Source organism: Etheostoma cragini, chromosome 18, assembly GCF_013103735.1.
Source record: "Etheostoma cragini isolate CJK2018 chromosome 18, CSU_Ecrag_1.0, whole genome shotgun sequence".
NCBI classification, from domain to species: Eukaryota; Metazoa; Chordata; class Actinopteri; order Perciformes; family Percidae; genus Etheostoma; species Etheostoma cragini.
The window spans coordinates 4,484,429-4,503,646 of NC_048424.1; the positions used below are offsets into that span (position 1 = coordinate 4,484,429).

The window sequence follows — 19,218 nt, forward strand, 5'->3', positions numbered from 1 at the left end:
TTAGCTGTCTTATCATGTCTTCACAGTGGTCGGCAATGTACATTCTGCTGCATCGAATAATTAGTTTAAATTAAAATTAAAATTGTATTTACTGGTTTTCTTTCATGCCGTCGTTGGCCTATTAATAAGATCTTAATTGTTTTTTTTGTTTTTTTTACACTGGTACCTAAATGGTGAGAAATCTCTGTTGCGATAAACAGACAGCAGTTAAACAAGAAACCCACATTTCATTTAGATCAAACTGACTATGCCCGGCCTGTGAATCTGAACCATTGCACTGAATATCCCATAATAACAGGATTAGTGTTGGGGCTAAGTCTAATTTCAGTCATTCAGAAAGTTGCATTTTTTTTTTAATCCCCCAGGTGTAAACTATTCTCTTGCAAATGTTCATTAATATCCAGGTAAATAACTAGCTATAAATGCTCTGACATCAGCTAAAGAAAATATCATGTTTTACATTTTAAATGGATTGAACTAAAAGTGAGTCTGACGCCCCCAATCCTTAGTGGGACTCAGTGGAGAAAAGGCGCAGGCTGGACACCTCGCATAATAAAACACATGGTTTATTATCAATGTGATAGAAATGAAATCACTGGACAATTAGAAGCATGTCTACCCATCATCAGCACCATGACAACAGCTCTATAAGAACAGAAAAACACTGGATGAGCCCCCCCAACCCCACACAGCGGCTCACAAAGGTCGAATCACAGAAAAATAGGCCTACTCCAAAATAGCTGGTGCACCTATTTAAACAACCATCCATTTAAATTAATATAAATAAATATTTACACACATAAATTAACACCCTCCCTCATACTTGCGCTAAGTAATCAGACAAACCTGTTTCACAGATCACGCAATCTCCATTCCCACAATGCTTTTTCTGTGTGAGGACAAACACAAGCGTGCATGCGCACGCATACACACACACACACACACACACACACACACACACACACACACACACACACACACACACACACACACACACACACACAGATAATGTTTGTTGGCTGCTCACTGCATCTGAGTCTCACAGGACGCAGGCAGGTGGAGCAAAATGGATGTAACACAGTAACCATCAAGTCCTCAGGGGAATGAAAAGAACTTAACACAGATGAAACATCCCTCTGTGCTCTCGGACACTGGCCCACAGGTGTCTTCCTCTGCCTTTTTCTCTCTACCAAGCCTTCCTCCTCCTCCACAGCCCTGTGTGTGGCAGTGGTGTAAAGCTAGAAGTAACGGTGTAACGCCTCTGTCTGTGTGTCTGCCTCCCGTTCAGCTCTCCGTCAGCAGCCCCCAAGGCTTCATTTCCGCTGCTTATCCTCTTTGTCGGCCTTGTTGCCGCCATCCCCGTGCCGGTTGTTGGAAGGGTTGTTAAGAAACATCTTGTCGAGTCCTTTGAGAGCCTCGTTGAGGTAGTTCTGAAGAGTGGTGAGCGCTGCGCAGATGGCAGGTGAGCCGAAGCCGTGCGTGATGAAGGAGAAGTGGGAGAGGCAGTTCTGGATGCCAGGCTCCAGGATGGGGCTGGGCCTGGAGTTGCCCAGAGGAGTCCTATCCTGGGCCAGTAGGTCTGTGAACTCCTTACACAGCTGTCTGCAGGGGAGAAGACACAAGACATCAGGAGGGGACTCCGCCTCGTCATTAGGGTTTCCCCCAAAATAGTAACAATGCTGATAGTGGACATTTGTTGGCAGTATTAGAATAATTTTATTGTTTTCTAAACAGTAGAAACCTCTTTTCCATTGTTTCTAAATGTAAAAAGTGGAAAGACTGACACAGAATTTTGACAACAACATAGAAACACTCTGAAAACTAATATTCTATAACTTGCTACTCTACTGCACCAGAATCATGCATACTTGTGTGTAAAATGATCAAAACGCCTCAATCAATAAGTGAAGATAAGATTTTATAATCGCCAAGGGGAAATTACATTTACAAATAATGAAATAGCAGAATATCAGAGCACAATGAGTGGCCCGTAACCAGTTAGGACTACAGTAAAATACCTGTCAATACCAACCCTGTCAGCAAAACGGTGTACACTGTGTGCACCAGCTTTCTAGTTTAAAAGCTGAGTAAATGCACCCAAATGAAACACCACCAACATCTTGCTAAGATGCCTCTGTGGTGAGACGGCCTCAAGGGGAGACATTGACGGTATTTTGCACCATTAGATGCAGATGTCCCTGCAAAGACACCTGAAAACTGAATACAACCAACAGTATTATTGGTATAAAAAAAAAGGAACCAGGGCCCCTGGGGAGCTCACCTGGTAGAGCCGGCACCCATAAATAGAGGGTTACTCGTTGATGCAGCGGCCGCAGGTTGACTCCACCCTGCGGCCCTTTGCTGCATGTCATTCTCCCTCTCTCCTCCTTTAATGTCTTCAGCTGTCCTATATAATTAAAGGCCTAAAAATGCCCCTAAAAATAATCTTTACAAAAAACAAATCTTCAGAGCACTGAAACTTATGTTATAATCGCATAGTCTTTTGGTGTTTTAACTGCACTGAAGGAGAAGGGGCACATTCACTTTAAGCTGCATTTTAGTACGTCTTATTTTTTGGACATGGATGTCTGGTGGAAAAACAACGAGCTACCAATTGTGTTAACCAAAAGTGCTCTGCTATCTGAATGAACAGCACATTATTAACATATTTGCAATACATTGTTGCAGTAGTTTAGTGGCCAATAAAAGCAGAGCAGTGATACCTAGAGCCTTGTTCTCGTTAGGCAGGGGCAGTGGTGGACTACAGGTTAGAGAAGCAAGCTTGTGACCGGGAGGTCGGTTCAATCCCCAGCCTCCAGGTAGCTTGTCCCTACCTCATTACCACCACTGAGATACCCTTGAGCAAGGCCCTTAACCCCAACTGCTCCAGAAGCTCAGTGGCAACAGGTCAGACTGTGGTTGTGCTGAACAGCTTCCAGGTAGGAATGGGTAACTGTGTGAATGTGATCAGGCTTCCTCTCAGTGAATAAAGGTAAGAGGATAAAACAGATTTCTGACTATCACTGAAACCCACATTTCTTTTAGATGGTTCAGCTGCTCCTGAGGACAGATGACCCCACCCACCTACTCTCTGGGAGGGAAACTGAAGTAAAAGATTGGTGCACCAGTGTTGTGCAATCAGATTTAAGATGGTAAACCAAGTTTCTTTGTCTACATTGTTAAACAACTCCTGGTGGAAACCGACCACCTGCTGCCACAGTACGACCTTTCCTAAAACTAAACAAACTAAATTCCTAAAACTGGAAATCCAGAGTTCTCGCGAGAGCACCATTTGAATTTGCTCAGCGAGTTACTCTGGCATCAAGTAATGCTGCTCATTAACTATGCCCTTGTAGCCGAGCTGCACCAATCACATCGGTGTATCTGATGTAGGCGGGGCTAGAGACAAGCTAAACGACAGTTTAATCTACCAGTTACCTCTGCTGGTAGCTAAGCGTTTGGGGCTCTGGATACGTCACCCCGTGTGTTGTTGGGATTGGTCGTAGTGTTATCCAATTGCGTGTAGTCCGATTTTCAAATGCACGCCTGCTACCGCCCCTCAGGATGGGCGATTTTCATTACTCGATGCCAGACCCTTAATCTTTTGGATATAGGTCTGGATTTCCAGACTAGATATTCAGTGGCTTCAGTGGTTCAAGATCCATTTTCCAATTAAGAGTAGGGCATTTTCTTTCAACTTCTCTCTGTTTACCTCTATTTTATTTTCTAATTTCCAAAATGCATTTGAAAAAAGAGATCAAGGGTGAACTTAATGCAATCAGCTGTTGCATGCTTTTACCTGGACAGAGTGGCAGCGCCGGGAGAGCAAGAGACATTTTCAATGTGATGAGTCTTTAATTCCCTAAAAATATGCGACACATTCTGGCTAAAGTTACTGTCTGTGACTCTGTGCAGAAGTATTCTTTCTTCAAAATCTAACACAAAGCTCTGTCTTCGATTGGGAAGGCTTGACACAAAAAACCTGTTTATTATTGATGCTTTAGATAAGACTGTTAGACACCCTCTCAACTTTTAACGCCTACTCAATACTACATCATTTATGTTTGACAAATTATCTTCAAGAATGAGAAAAGCATTTTGCCACAATACCGTTAATGCAAAATGCACTGAGAAAATACAAAAAAGCCAATCGCACAGATTTGAAAATTGTACAGAAACACAAGTCTGGAAAATGAAGTGAAACTAATACTAGGGCAGGACAAGTTGTATGGTTTGAGGCCTCCACAATAAGAGCCAATCTTTAACTGTTATTGTGTAGTTTTAGGTCATCAAACGGATCTTCATACTTCACATGTGGAACAGTTACAGTAACTGCAATGGTAAAAGAAAACCATGTCTTCACCTTGTTCTTTTTGTAAAATTTCAGCAAATCATCCTCTGGTTTTAGGCCCACATTTTATATTCAAGAGACCTTTCTCGCTCTCTTTCTCTCAGATTTGTACTTGCACGCCCCATGCACGTACACACACAACCACACATACACACACACACACACCCTGTAAGCGGCCTAAGGGCAGAGCTCCGGCAAATGAGTGACAGGCTGTGCAGGCCGAGCCCAGCTGGGGTTAGGGGAGTAGAGAGGAGAAGCCGCCACCCCGGGCTACACTCTTGGCTCAGGCTGTTGTTTTCTGACGACTTGAAACACTTGACTGCTAAATAATGAATTTCTAACGGGCAGCACCGACGCTCAGTATTGGAACAGGTTTGAATCTGAGCATCAAACATCCACCACCGAACACACCGTACATACTGAATACATTGGGATGCACACACACACACACACACACACGGGCAGATGGTTATGCAGCATAGGCCAGCACACAGCACTATTTATGCAAGCTACAAATACAAGCTTCCTGATGGGGTATTTGTAGTTTACAGCTCCTTTTCATCTAGAAATCTCATTCAGGGGATTGTAAATGGACACAGAACAGGACAACGCATTAGTTGGCAAAAGGCTTTTTTTGGACATTGTGAAAATAGGCCAAAATCCAAAGTAATTCTGGGATTGAATCCACATTAATAAATCCCCATCACCTCTCCCACCCTGGTTTCTTTAAAGAAACTCTGGGTTGCTCGCTTGCTAGAAGTAATCAGAAGATCCTGGATTCAATTCCACAGCTTAACGGCCGTAAAAAATGGATTAATATAAGTAACTTTTACGAGGAGTACCAGTAAAATGAATCACTTCTAAGACCAGAAGCGAAGGTCAAACATACACTAGGAACCCCAGAGCTGGTATTTAGTAATGTCTGTGCGCTGCACATTCAAGTGTTCCTGTAAGCTAATGGTTCTTTCGGTGGTGAAAATGAATGCCTTGCTACTTTCAGCAAGGCATTTACCTTGCCTTGCTACTTTTAGCAAGGCATTTAGACACCACAAGATTCTTGACTTTAATGCGGATTTCTGCTCATTTCTGAATTGAATATAACTGCCCTCATTTTTCAGTGTGGCAATTTTCCAATCAGCCATTTCACTATTAACGATCTATATCGAGTTTGATGCACTCTCCTTTTTAAATGTCAATGCCATGTTTACTGTGGCAAAGTGGACGTGTGTGATTTAGTGTCAAGCACAAAGGCTGTACAGGAGAGGTTTGCGCCCCCTCAGGGGGTCCTAAAAAGGGGCCACAGAGGCCCTAGGAAAATGAGGGGGGAGTTTAATTTTACAGTAATTTAATTCATCAGACATGTAACTACTTGAAGAAAAATAATGGCCTGTTTTTCACCCTGTATGTGACAGTCATGCGATTCAAAGTGGCACCCTGGAACTGTAAACTATGTCAAACACGGAGATTCTCAGCCATAAATGTCTGTATGTCTGTTTTGGATCAGACTGGCTGGATGGTTTTGTAAAGGTGTGTTTTTCTTGTGATGATTACTGAAGAAAGGAAATCTCCCTATCTCCCTCTTCACCAAGCACTTTGTTCTTATATAGGCCCACCTCTGTGCTGACAGACAGAGGGTACTGTATCAGGGCCCAGACATTTGTACTCCTTATTCTCCATGATGCTGGCCTGTGGTTGAATGTGGTTAAATACCAAAATTACTCCTTATATTTGATTAAACTACAGCTAGTCATCGGATATGATGACATTACCACCGGTACCATCGCCCTACCCTACAGACATGCATTATATATTCTGACAACACCCTATATGAGGGAATAGAATCTCATCACACGGTCCATCAAACTCACTTTGTCGCCAGCAGCATGTTTTTCCGCGTGTGCAGCTCGTTGGGGTCCGCGTGCTGCCGGTTCAGGTACTCGCTCACTGCTTTGGTGGGGAACTCCGTCTCGCAGATGTATCCGAAATCCCGGGCCAGGTGGACGGCTTCACCTGGGGGGCGGTAGAGGTGCGTTCACAGTCAGTGTGAATGTAATGGAGACAAACAGTAACCCCGCCACACAAAACCCGACCTGTACACTCCCACGTGTTTCTTTTTCCTTTTTTGTTAAGCCAATTCCTGGTAATGGCGATTTGTTAAACCTGAGACGTTAAACCAACGTGCCTCGGCTGCTCGTCCTCTTAGCTGTTGCAAAAGCAAACCAAAAATGCTCAAATGGTTCAGTTTTACTGTGGAAATTAACGGTTGGCTAGTGTTGGAGAAACAAACGAAACTAAAAATGTAGACGCAGTTAAAAAAAAAATCTGAAGTCTACGAAATGTCTGATGACCTGTTACATTTTAAAATGTAGAAAGAAGTATTCTCCTTATTACCTGGGTGTCTTAAAAATCACCAAATTGATGGGCGATATAATAGTGGGCTATATGTAGGCTATGTCAAGAAAGGGACACATGGAAAATAGAGGCCACAACATGTCGCATTGGTGTACAACATAGGCCCAAACCGAGCCTTCAATGAATCATATCATCTAAATCAGCAACCACAGTCCTCCTCTCCTTCAGAATTGAATATTCATAATGCTGACATTATATACGTTCAGCCATTTTTATAAATAGGCCTACACGGTCATTGTCATTTTGTTGACGGTCGTTTATGTTGAAATCATTTTCAAAGTGAGCAACTGCCATGTTATGTCTGTAGTTTCTGTATTTCTGGAGTCAAACAGTCGATCAGTCACCTTCTACCAGAGACGTTAGTAATGTGACGTTGGCCGCTTTGCGTCTTCCTGCTGGTAAATTGAGTCCAATCTTCTCCAGCTTTTCTCTCAGACATTTCCCACCATTTTTAGACTTTGCTCTGTAGAAACAAATGGAACCAATTCGTGTTAATTGTACAATTTAAAAAAAAAAAAAAAAAAAAAAAACTAGGGCACATATATTAAGAAAAAGTTTAAAAATAATAATAATATTACAAGAATCCTCAAACATAAATAAATTAACTTCAAGCAGGAGTCATCAGCTCTGTGTCTCCAGACATTGTGTTAATGTTATCTGAGTTAAGTGGCACATATACAGAGGCCTTCTCTATACCCAGGGTTTAATTAATAGCCCCCCCCCTCCCTGCATATTTAACGAGCCACGAGCTTGTATAGGCCTGCATCTTCTTCCTGCGTCAAGGCTGCCGTCGTACCTTCTCAACACGCCCCCCAACAGGGAGGCGTTGAGGCACTCGGGCGGGGACAGTCTCCTCTGCACCTCGCCTACGGTCACTTTGTACTTGGAGGTGGAGCTGAGCAGCGACAGGCGGCCCGGTACCGAGCAGAACACCTCGTTAATGTTGACGGTGATTCCCCCGATCAGCCCGTCCTTGCCGGCCATCAGGGAGGCCATGTTCTTGTGTGGCATGGGAACTGAAAGAGGAGAGGCGATGTGAGAGGCTCTCTTACATAACATGTTTCTAAAATACAAGAGGATGCATCCTGATACTCAATATATATTTGTTTAATATCTTTTAACCCTACTGTTGTCCTCGGGTCAAATTTGACCCCTTTAAAATATGGGTTTCTTTTTAACCAAATTACCACAAAAATGGATTGGATTCCTTACAGCGCTCTTTGCAAATACAGCTGATCACTTTCCTTCCTGACTTAACTCATCTGTACGTTCACTTGGAGTCAAAATAATTCATAATTTCTGCTTTGTAACTCAAATATTAGGTACAATGGGGGACTGCTGGAGAGATGCCAGTTCATCTCCTGGGCCATGGTGCTCTTGAGCAAGGCATCGAACCCCCAACTGCTCGAGGCGCTTTTCTATGGGCAGCCCCCCCACTCCCATAAACACACACTCTGACATCTCTCCATTAGTGCATGTATAGGCACTGAGCATGTGTGTGTAATTCAGGCCTGTGTGTAATGTGTGTAATAACAGTTTAAAATGTAATTTCCCAATGCGGGACTTATAAAGTAGGCTATACATTATTATTAATATTATTATTATTATTATTATTATTATTATTATTATTATTATATAAATGAGGGTTATTAATCCTGAATCTAAAAAGTACTGTAAAACTAGTAAGGTGGTCTTTGTGAAAAAAAGAATAAGTCTAAAAAATGTCTAATTTGCTGTCATTTTTTGACCCGGGAAGACAACACAAGGAGTAAATCTTCTTCTCTTCTGTCAAACTTTGTTCAGCGTGCGCGTGGTCTCATTAGGCCTGGCCTAATGAAGCGCCCACGCGCCGGGCATTTACTGTTATTTAATGTCGCGCGACATTCTCATTACAATATTATCGATTGTTGATTGGCTCGCGCTCTTAAATCGCATTAACCACCTCCCCGTCTTTTCTCCACGGCCGGTTTAACTCCCACCGGCAGCACTGGATGCTCCTTCATCCCGCGTGTTAATGCGCGCGCTAATGGCGTAAAGAGAAGAAGAAGCAGCAGCCAGCCTCGTGCATGCATGCGTAGGGGCCAGTGCGAGGGGTTTTTGATGGCTCCGCGGGGGATAATACCGCAGATTAGCTCTAAACGAGCTCACGAGATCTCCGTGAGCGGTGCCATTTATTACATCAGCGGCTTAAATGCCCCGCGGGGAGCTCAGTCACTCAACACCCCGTAACTAAATCAGCGCACATCATCAGGGCCAGCATGGCAGCCTGTCAGCGGCGCTCTGCCTGCTGTAGTCAGTACACCGGGACCGTTAACCCGGCTCGGAACTCCTCCTCCTGGACACCCCAGAAAACGAGATGGGCCTGCATGGACCAGGGAGCAGCCCCAACAGTCTCAAACAAGTCGCGTGTGGGCCACTTTAGATCCAAGTCGTGCCCTTTTTTATGAGCGAGATTGTCGTTTTACGCACCATAAATCCTAATTCATAGAATATTCATAGCCTGGGTGCAAAAGTGACTTTTTTTTGGTCCACCAGCCAAATAGCTAGTGAATGTTGTCAGTACTCAGGAGATTACCATTGTTTATTGGCTGGTGAGGGAAGCCAGTCTACCAGCCACTGCCATATTTAACCAGCTTTTGGCTAGTAGATGGTGCTAATTTTGGACCTTGCATATGATAAAAATCATGATGGTCGTTAGTTTCATCAATTGACACTAACAGGGAGTAAAGTAACCCAGAGATAAACTGGCACGTGTACAAGCATTCATCCACAATATCAGAATAGCCCAAACCTTTTTTTCAAAGATAGCTATGTTTTATTGAATCTATTACATCTTGTCGTTCGTCGAACAGAGATACAGAGGTGTGTGTGTGTGTGTGTGTGTGTGTGTATTACCTTTCTTAATTACTGACTGATCCAGGATGCTGGTTCCGTTTGTGTCGTCAATGGTCTGTTAGAAGCAAGATATACAAATCAATGTCATATGCTTTATATGCTTCAAACAAGAAGGTCCACACTGGAATAACCCGAGCATGGGGAACTTGTCCACCCCACAAAATCCTGCAGGTTTTATTTCAGGTCTTGAAAAGCAGAGGCATTTAGGCTTCTGTGTGTTTGTTTTCCACAGAGAAAACGAATCCCATTTCTAATCCAGTCCATCTTTTTATTCATGATGTGACTCGTAAAGAAGAAGCTGTTCACACAAATGGAAAGCCTCATTCATCAAATCTCATTCATTCATCATCCTGCGTGATAGATTCCTCTTTGAATAGACCTGCTGCTGTCATCAGTGCTGCACGCTTATATAAAAAAACAGAACTTGTTAGAACAAATTTAAATGGGGTTAATAAATGCATGACACAAATACGGAAAGCCAGAAATGAGAATCTGATGTGGAGGTTAAATGGCAAACAATTGGTGATGGCTGTGCCCTGAGGGGAACCGAGAGGAAGATGAAATCCTACACAGCTGACTAGAGGTCTGTTTCACCAGGTCTTTGGTAGCTGGCTTTGTATATTTTGTATCTTGGCAGCAAGACAAATCTATATAATCTAAATTATCCCCACAAAAATGTTAGCCTTCCAATTCTATAAATCCAGTAACAGCAATAGAATGAGCATGGATGTAACGTTTTTGTATGCAATATATTCAATGTAATGATTGTCTTTTATCCGGACCCTGAGTCCATATTAATAGTTTGGATTTAATAATAATAAGAAAAAACTCCATATTCATTTTAAAATAAATAGTGTAGACAAAATTGGATAGTTTAAAAAAAGTGCAATTTTGATCAAATATTGCAGCACCTTCTCCAGACTTGTCTGCTTGAAATATCTACAAATCAGTGTGGCCGATAAGGAAAGTGAATTTGAATTAGAGCTGGGCAATATGGAGAAAATCAAGTATCATGATATTTTTGGCCAAAAACCTCTATTGATACGCAACAATATTGTAGTGTTGAGTATTGGTGCTTTCACAAAATATTTACACAATGAGATTTTGGATAAATAATCATCAGTAATGTTGATATAATGACTAAGTGGGTAAAGGCAAATAATAGAACAATTTCAACAGTCTGGTAAATTCATAAAATGATATCACGTTACTGTAGTGCAGCCTTTAAAACCAGGAAAAGATAACACTTATGCCACATTAGGATATTACAATATCCAAGATCTTAGACGATATCTAGTCTCATATCATGATATCAATATATTTCCGATATATTGCACATCTCTAATTTGAATGAACAGAAGCAACATTTGAGCTCCATGCAGCAGTTTGTGGATTATTCCACACATCAGCATCTTCTCATCAAAGAAGATGTCTTAGCTCTCTTAGCTGTGGGCCATTTGCGTTTAGGCTACAGCTGCTGGGAGTCCAGCCCTGAGGGAGCTGCTCTGAGTTCACTGACCTTAACTCTTAAGGCGCAGAGACAATAAAGAAGACAACTGTCAACCATTACCAATCCGTTTCTTCCACTCCAATTTTTTCTTGATGTTATTTATTTCAATTTTTGTAGTAGTTTATGGCATCCAATGGGAAAATCTTGACATGCAAAGACGTATATATAGTGCTTTACTGAATGGTAAATTCATGACTACATTGAACATATTTTATATTTGCTTTTGAGACAATATACAATACACTGTAATATAATTTTGGCATATTCTGTATTTTGTAAACGGGGCTCTTTGACTTGCAGTTTTACAGTTTACCTTTCTCTGATATAGTAATCCCCAAATCTTTAAAACAAATTTCAAAAAAAAGAAAAATAGACCTGGAACTGTGAAAATATTTTACATGCACTTTCTCCTCCATTAAACTCAGCTGTGTTCTTTGACTCACCTGAACATCCTCCATACCGTGCAGCCCGTGCAGTAGTCCGTCGCCCATACCGGGATCCAGTCCCGGGTGAGCGGAGTGCAGCAGTACATCAGGCCGCCGCACACCGTAGTCCCGCCGTGGGTCCAGCCCCGACAGCTGAGGCAGCGAGGCCCGAGGTTGCGCCAACAGAGCGGAGCTATCCATCCGATCCCCGGCGTCCTGCCGCTGTCGCGCCCCCCATGCGCTCTGCTGGCTCTGGTGCAGAGAGTTCAGGGAATACGGATCGCTGACGTGGGAGTACGGGTCCTGGCTCTGGTAGTGAGCAAGTGGCTGGTACGGTGGCGGAAAGTACGGAGGTTGGAAGTCCGAGGATGGCGCATGAGACAGCGGTGGCGCGCTGGAGTAGGGACCCGCATGCGATACCGAGCCCAGCTGGGACAGGCGCGAGCTGTGGCTCGAGACACCGTCATGCCGGTCCTTGAAGAGGGTGCAGAGAAGAACAGAACAAATGAACTCATTGCAGAATTGCCACTACATTTTAACGAAATAAAAACCATATGGAGGCCCGGGATCATGATGCATTTATTAGAGTAGATCGCCCCTGGGGATGTAACCAAAGTAGCTGATTCTCCTGAATTAAAAGCATATAAGACCCTGGAGGGAAAATGCCTTAACCTAATTTTAAAATGTCTCAGAACGAAAACATACAGCAATGTCTACGGATTCACCATTTTCAAAATAATTCTGAAATAGGACATTGTGAGGGAAGGAAACTCACCGCAGTGGAGTAGGAGTGAACTAACATTTGTAAACCCTCTGTTAACGTGACGAGGGGCTTACGGTAAAACAGCAGGATGTTAAAGATAATGTTGAGCCGAGATAGCCTAACTCATTCCAGGTTAGGCAGCGCGTTTGTATCTGCAGGCTCGACCTGGTCTACAGCTCCATGCAGAACCTTCCTCCGCCCGGAGCTGCCGCCGCTCTGAGTGTGAGCACCGAGCGCCCGCCTCTACCCCCGGTACACGGTGTAATTGTTATTCATGACTGAGACTTACAGGAATATTAATGTGCGCGAGGCAGGGGACTGGCGACACATGGAGCGTGAAGCCTCTCGCGCAACCGTGAGTGACGTTTAAATTCCGTGGAGAGCCGAAACGAGGCGCGAACAGCAGGAGATAGAAAGAGGAGTCTCTCTCACAGGAGAAAGCGAACAGGGGGACCAGACCCGTGAGGACCCCCCCCCCCCCCCCCCCCCCCCCATCACAAACACTTAGCTACTTTGGGGGCCTTTTTACAAGCAAAACCGGATGCAGAATAGACACACGTTCTCTTATATTGAGACACTTCTGCACAATCCATTTCTACGCGAACTGACTTAAACGTTATAGAAACCACCATAAACCAGGTTGGTGCTTCACAATGCGAACAGGGTTTAACGTAAAGGTTAACGTGACACTAATACCACCAGGGTCAACAGCCTCGTGCCAGTGCAAGGCGATGTAAAAAAGTGTTCCAAAGTAAAAAATAAAAAAATAAAATAAAAGAAAGGAAAGAAAATAAATGTACTTTTACGCACAGAAACAAAATAGGCTACTGAATACATTTAAAGATTGTTCTCCTGTCAACTTCCGCCAGCCAACACAGCACTCACACACTGAATAAGCGGTGGCTCGTGCAGTGTTGCAGCTGCCTGTTATTAGCCTACATAAAATAACACACCCGAGACCCTACAGGGCGCACGAGGGGCTCGTGTGAATGCTGTCACGAGTCAAAAGAAGTGATTAAACTTTATATTGTGACATTACCGGCCCCTCTTTGCCCTCTTCGGTGACTTGTCTAACAACATTATAGCCTCCCCTTCCTCGAGCCGTGGGAGAAAAGCCATGTGCGGCACGAGACAAGGGTTTCCCACCGGGCAGAGCCGAGCTGCCCTTTCTTCGGGTGCTTTGTGCTCGAGCCCATTCAGCGCGAGGCGAGGCGGAGGATCACCGGAGCATCCTCTCGCCCCCGTGCGCTGCGGTATTTCTCCCCTTCTCCTCTCCCCTCGCTCGTTAAAAACAATATATTGTTCTGGGACCGAAGCCAAATTATTTACATAATTCATTCACATTATCACCTTCCATTGACCCAGCGTGTTTCTGTTATGTTTCTTTTGCAGTCATTTCAAATCTAAAATAAAACATTAATTTGCAGTGCGACTATTTTAGACATTGACTATTTTTGTAGCATCACTGATCTTTTTTTTGTCAATATAATATTTTTGTTTACACAGCTAAACATATTAAATAATAATCTTAAATTTGAAGTTGCATTTTTAACATGAATTTGCTAAAAAGAAACAATGCCATATCATATTTATATTTATCCCATATGTTAAAATTCCAGAAAAGTTGAAATAGCCCATACATGTGTATGTACAAATGTAACGTTTGACTTCATAGTCTAAAACGCGAGTGGACCAACACCATCGCCACAAACAAAACACACATTCTAAACAGTTAGCAATTTTTAGCGCAAATGAGCCAAACGAAATTGTCATGTGGTGAAATGTCCTCCAATTCATATTCATAGTCACCACCTCACGAAATAACAGGCCTAAAGCCTGCTGCAAAACGCCTCGCACAACTTAACACTTGATTATTCCGCCACAGCATGTCTAATAAGTCCTCAACACCTCAAACACATGGGCGACAACGTTACCTCGTAAATATCTTCATACTTGACATTCTCAACTAGTTTCCACAGCATGGTCGCTTCTCCGGGGTCGGTAAACCGAATGCAACCAAGTGAGGAGGGGATGTCTCATCTCTCTCTCTCTCTCTCTCTCTCTCTCTCTCTCTCTCTCTCTCTCTCTCTCTCTCTCCCTGCCTTTGTGAATGGGGAACCCCTGTTAAGACTCCACTACTGTTAAGGAGAGCTATAGGGCGGGTTGACAGCAGCAGCATCTCTGTGCATGAGGAACTGCAAATAGATACAAGGAACACATGTTTAATTCATCGTGTAGATCTGTAATTTCCAAAATAAAAGCATGACTAGTTCTTGTATTGAACAACTTAAGAACTTCTATTATATCTTGCTGTCAGACATTGAATGGCTGTCTTGGTAAAGGTTGGTGGATTGTGTAAACATCAGAGACAACTATGGGAGTAAGTCCAGGACTTAATCATGTTCCTGACAAATATGTTGTATAATACAAATGTATAGAATGTTATCCCTCAACCAAACCAATAATGTGAGGTAACAGTCTGCCACATGTCTTCAGAACAGCTTTAATCCTTCCGGGCAGAAATTTACTGGAAGGCCGGACAGTTTCGATGGTGTTAGGGGTGTATAGTCTAACTCATTTGTCCAAAACCACCCGCGGTTGTTAGGCCAAGAACTGTGAGGACCAAAGCATGTCATTCACATTGTTTCCACCCTCATCAAACCTTAGTGAGCCTTTTTTTGCTTGTTTGTTTCCTATTTGTCATTTGTCTGTATATCTGCTTACCTTGTAATGAGGCCTATTTTGAGTCCATGTAGACGGGATACTAACTTTGGTAAGGAATGGCAAGTGTGTTAACCTTTACATGCATTGCCCTAAAAGCAACAGAGGAGAGAGAGCAGGTGTAGAAGCATCATCCCTCAAAAGATGGGGCAGGAATTAAAAAACAAAACAGACTTGTGTAACTGGTAGTTGGATTAATGGAGTAATAATCATAATTATCAGTGAAATACAGCATGCTGTGGTCTCAGTATACCAACAGACGCCACTCTGTCGTCACACAAGTAGTAAGAGCAGTTGTTATTACATATATATGCCTATATCTCACACTGTTTAAGTTAGATAGGCCAGTGCACGATGCATGCAAAATAACAATCCAATATGAAATGCCCAGTGGTGAAACTGAGCTTGAATTTGAGGATTCAGCATTTAAACACATCATTGGTTGGTCATCAAATTGCATCATAGTATGGGCGTGGGTGATACATAGAATATTGCAATAAGTATTATCTCAATATAATGTGTGATGACATTTAAGAACATATTGAAATCCAAAAACTTTTTTTAACACTTGTTTAGCCCAATAAGTCAATTTGGGTGTGTGGCATTTTTAAATAGGTTTTATTTCAGTAACACTATATGTTCTTAAGGATTCAGGGAAAAAAATGATAAAATATTGATGTTGTTTGAAATGTTTTTGTCATTAAAAGATTATTGTCCAGTTATATTACATGACATCAGAGTGCAGATTGTACTCAGATTGTTATTATTACTGATACCCATCCATTTGTCCACAATTCAGGCCCTGCTTGTTTAAAGGCTTCAGAATCTTTCAGTAAGCATCTCTGTGATCTACATCCTTTCTTAACAAGGGTTGTTGGCTCCATGTTCTAGAAAGACCCTTTGACCTGATGTACTTATACTCCATGTGAACTGGGAAAAAACGGTGAAAGGACAAAGATTTAGTTACATTGTTAAATTTACTAGAAAAACATCATATTCGCATCTGATATTTCATAGCTAAGGCTCTCGCCTATTACCACCCCCTAAATCTTCCTTGGGAGACTTTGTCCAAATGTGTGTTAACTTCTCCCTCTAGTGTCCTGGGAGTGTAAATGCATTCATCCTTCCATCTAAACTCTATTCTGAGATGAAATTGCTGCTTGTTCACTTGTTTCCAATTTAAATAGGCGGAAACAAAGTCGATTAAGCCTAATATTGTCCTGGGGACAAATTTGACCCATTTCCAAGTGGCTTTTTTTTAAAACCAGAAATAACGGAGGGCAAAAGATGAGTGTCAAAAATGTCAAAAAGGCCACAAAACGTTAAAAAAACATAACAAATATTGGAAAAAGTGACTAAATCTAAAATAAAATCTTCAAAAACTTCAAAAACACCTTACAAGGAAGCGTAAAAAACTTTGGAAAAAGCGGCTAAAACGTTGAAAAAGTGACGACATTGGGGGGAGGACAATAAAAATTTAATAAAAATAAATAAATAATTAAAAACATTTTTTTTTAATGATAAAAGCAACAAAACATTGACAAAGGGACGTCAAAAGTAGTTGAGTGGTTGAGGGAAAGACAACACAAGGGTTAAAAGGTGTAAACTCTTAGTGTAATGATTTGGTGCTACATATTTAATTGAAATTTTCCTTTTAAATGCATTTTGTTATGCAGTTGATCAAAAAGAGTATGTTATTTACAGACAAAACCAGATCAATTTAGGAGCAAATGCACACATTTGTGTGCACACTTGAGTCAGAAGTGGACATTTCAACCAGAAAATTACTGTCAGGAATTCCATTTGTGGATGTGCAGCTGTCTTTATTAAAAAGCTGCATAGCTTCAGTTCAGGTGTCAAAATAGGTTTTGGAGGTCGGTACGGAGTCCCATATGCTTATTCAGTCTCTCATATAGTCCGTATATGTGTCAGTACAAGCCTTGATGTGTATCTGTACGTTTTCTCTGACATAGTTGAGCTTTTTTTTATGTCTGATGCAAAAAAAAAAGAGAGCAAAAACCGTGCAACTGAGGACACCAGACATGAATGTTTAAGAAGCACGGCTGTTCCTATGTTCTCTGGAATGACCCGCTGCCAAAGATTCACCCATCCTTCCTTCTTCTCTCTCTCGCTCTCTCTCACACACACACACACACACACACACACACACACACACACACTCACACACTCACACACACAAACATGCACACATGGCAGGGCATATGACTGTCAGCAATGACAGATGTCCTGACAGTCTGGAAGTCTGGAGGCATGGTTGTGGTTGTTGTCCTGCAGGGCTTTGACACACAATGTATCAGCATACATTACACACACATGTCACACTAGTACTGCTCTATCTGCTCCCTGTCTTTTGTTTGCACCCATCAATCCCAAAAAAAGACACATTTGTCTTCCTTTGTACTTTTACTGGGATTTTGGGCAGAAGCAATGTGGTGATAGTTTTGGATCTCACCTGTTTTGGCCCCTAAGGTCGTTTTGCTTTTGGCATGCCTGTAGATAAGATAAGACAGGCTTTATATTTGCTCTGGGTCAAGTGTGTATTTGCCCCATGCTATCATTCACAGTCCTCCAATCAGGATCTCCCCAGTGCATCACAATTCAGCCCATTGTTGTTTAGGAAAAAGTAGTCCAGTGTGTGATGGACAACTAAATATAAGGGTGAAAATGTATTTATTTCTGTCATGTACCTGTCTGCGAGTGCTGACTGAAATCAGAGCAAAATGACTCAGACGCTAAATAACATTTTTGTAAATGATTAATTGATTGTTTTTTTATTCACATCTTCTACCTCAGTCTTGTTACTTTCTTAGAAACATCCTCTAGGCACCAGTATCAAGATGTGGGTGTAGTATAATGTATAGTACACCCACTATTAACCTTTTGGACATTGTTAATGGTTGGTCATTTTACTATATGTGTTCACGTTGGCTGACTTAGCTTGGTGAAAGGAGGAAATGGATGGATTATATACTGTAGTCATTAAAGTTCATTTCTTTTCATTTGCATTGTTTGAACTAATAACGGGATACGCAGCATTTGGATCTGGCTGTTATGACTTTGTAGTTCATTTTAAGCTTCTGTGTGGGTATCATTCTCAAGACTTCATCCCTTTTCTAACCCTGTCCACTCTCATCTGTGTCACTATGTGCTGAAGCTATGCAGGCTCTAGCTGCAGTTCTGCTGTTGACCACTAGGGCGCACTAGAACACCACAAACAACAGTTGAAGGATAAGAAATGAGGCAACAACATTGAGGCCTGAGTTCAGCATTGATTTGATGAACTCTCAGCATAAACCTGTAAATGTGAATAAGAAGTCCAAGGAGGAATCAATGACAATGTCAGCTGTTATTTTTTTTTTTATGTTTTAGATTAGTCTCACGGCAGACGTTTTGGCATGTTGCAGTAGGAAAATCACAGGTGTGAATAATAAAATGATTGGTGGCTGACTTTCATTTAGCTGCTTTTGTACATGCCGGCTCACCGTCACACTGTCATGGCTAACCAGAACACTTGATTAAAACGGAGCCATCATTATTGTAATTAGCAAGGAACACTTTCCTTCCATAAGCGGGAATGTTTGTTGTGCAAAAGGCCTAGTAAACATTTGGAGACTTAAGACTTCCTCCAATGCAACAGAAGGAAATGCCATAAAATCTGTGTTTTTACTTTGGCAGAATACCCGTGACCATGTGCATGATTCTTGGGTGACTATTAGATGTTTAAAGAAGGGGAAATTATAAAATGACTACATCTTAGCATTGCATTCAGAAACAAAACTGTAATGTGGCGTCAATAAAGCCTGAGATAAGACTTGTACCAGTACTAACACCTCAAAGGTCCCATGGCATGAACTTTTTTTTCAACATCAACATACATTCCCCCAGCCTGCCTATGGTCCCCCCCGTGGCTAGAAATGGCAATAGGTGTAAACCAAGCCCTGGGTGTCCTGCTCTGCCTTTGAGAAAATGAAAGCTCAGATGGGCCGATCTGGAATCTTGCCCCTTCTGAGGTCATAAGGAGCGAGGTTACCTCCCTTTCCTCTGCTTTGCCCACCCAGAGAACTTGGCCCACCCATGAGAGAGAAATGAGCAAAGTGGCAGTTGGTCAAGTCCACACCCC

The 19,218-nt window shown here is 42.2% G+C and overlaps 1 protein-coding gene across 2 annotated transcripts; it reads right to left on the bottom strand.

Moving 5' to 3' along the window:
• Positions 1-548: 548 nt before the first annotated feature.
• On the bottom strand, positions 549-14,499 carry tfap2b (transcription factor AP-2 beta). Of its 2 annotated transcripts, none has more exons than XM_034900599.1 (7): positions 14,291-14,499; positions 11,612-12,067; positions 9,659-9,713; positions 7,560-7,779; positions 7,108-7,226; positions 6,220-6,361; positions 549-1,602 (listed from the first exon to the last, which is right to left on the bottom strand). In XM_034900599.1, the coding sequence occupies exons 1-7, from the start codon at positions 14,336-14,338 to the stop codon at positions 1,314-1,316; spliced, it is 1,329 nt and encodes a 442-aa protein (XP_034756490.1). In that variant the 5' UTR covers positions 14,339-14,499; the 3' UTR covers positions 549-1,313. The 2 variants fall into 2 exon arrangements, with proteins under 2 accessions (XP_034756490.1, XP_034756491.1); XM_034900600.1 differs by lacking the exon at positions 14,291-14,499 and adding an exon at positions 12,369-12,795.
• Positions 14,500-19,218: the final 4,719 nt, after the last annotated feature.

Excerpts from the sequence above, each read along its gene's own strand:
- tfap2b (XM_034900599.1), bottom strand. The coding sequence starts at position 14,338 with ATGCTGTGGAAACTAGTTGAGAATGTCAAGTATGAAGATATTTACGAG. Across the intron at positions 9,714-11,611 it reads ACGGTATGGAGGATGTTCAG|ACCATTGACGACACAAACGG; the intron begins GTGAGTCAAAGA and ends TGCTTCTAACAG. Across the intron at positions 7,780-9,658 it reads TCAGTCAGTAATTAAGAAAG|TTCCCATGCCACACAAGAAC; the intron begins GTAATACACACA and ends CTCCTCTTTCAG.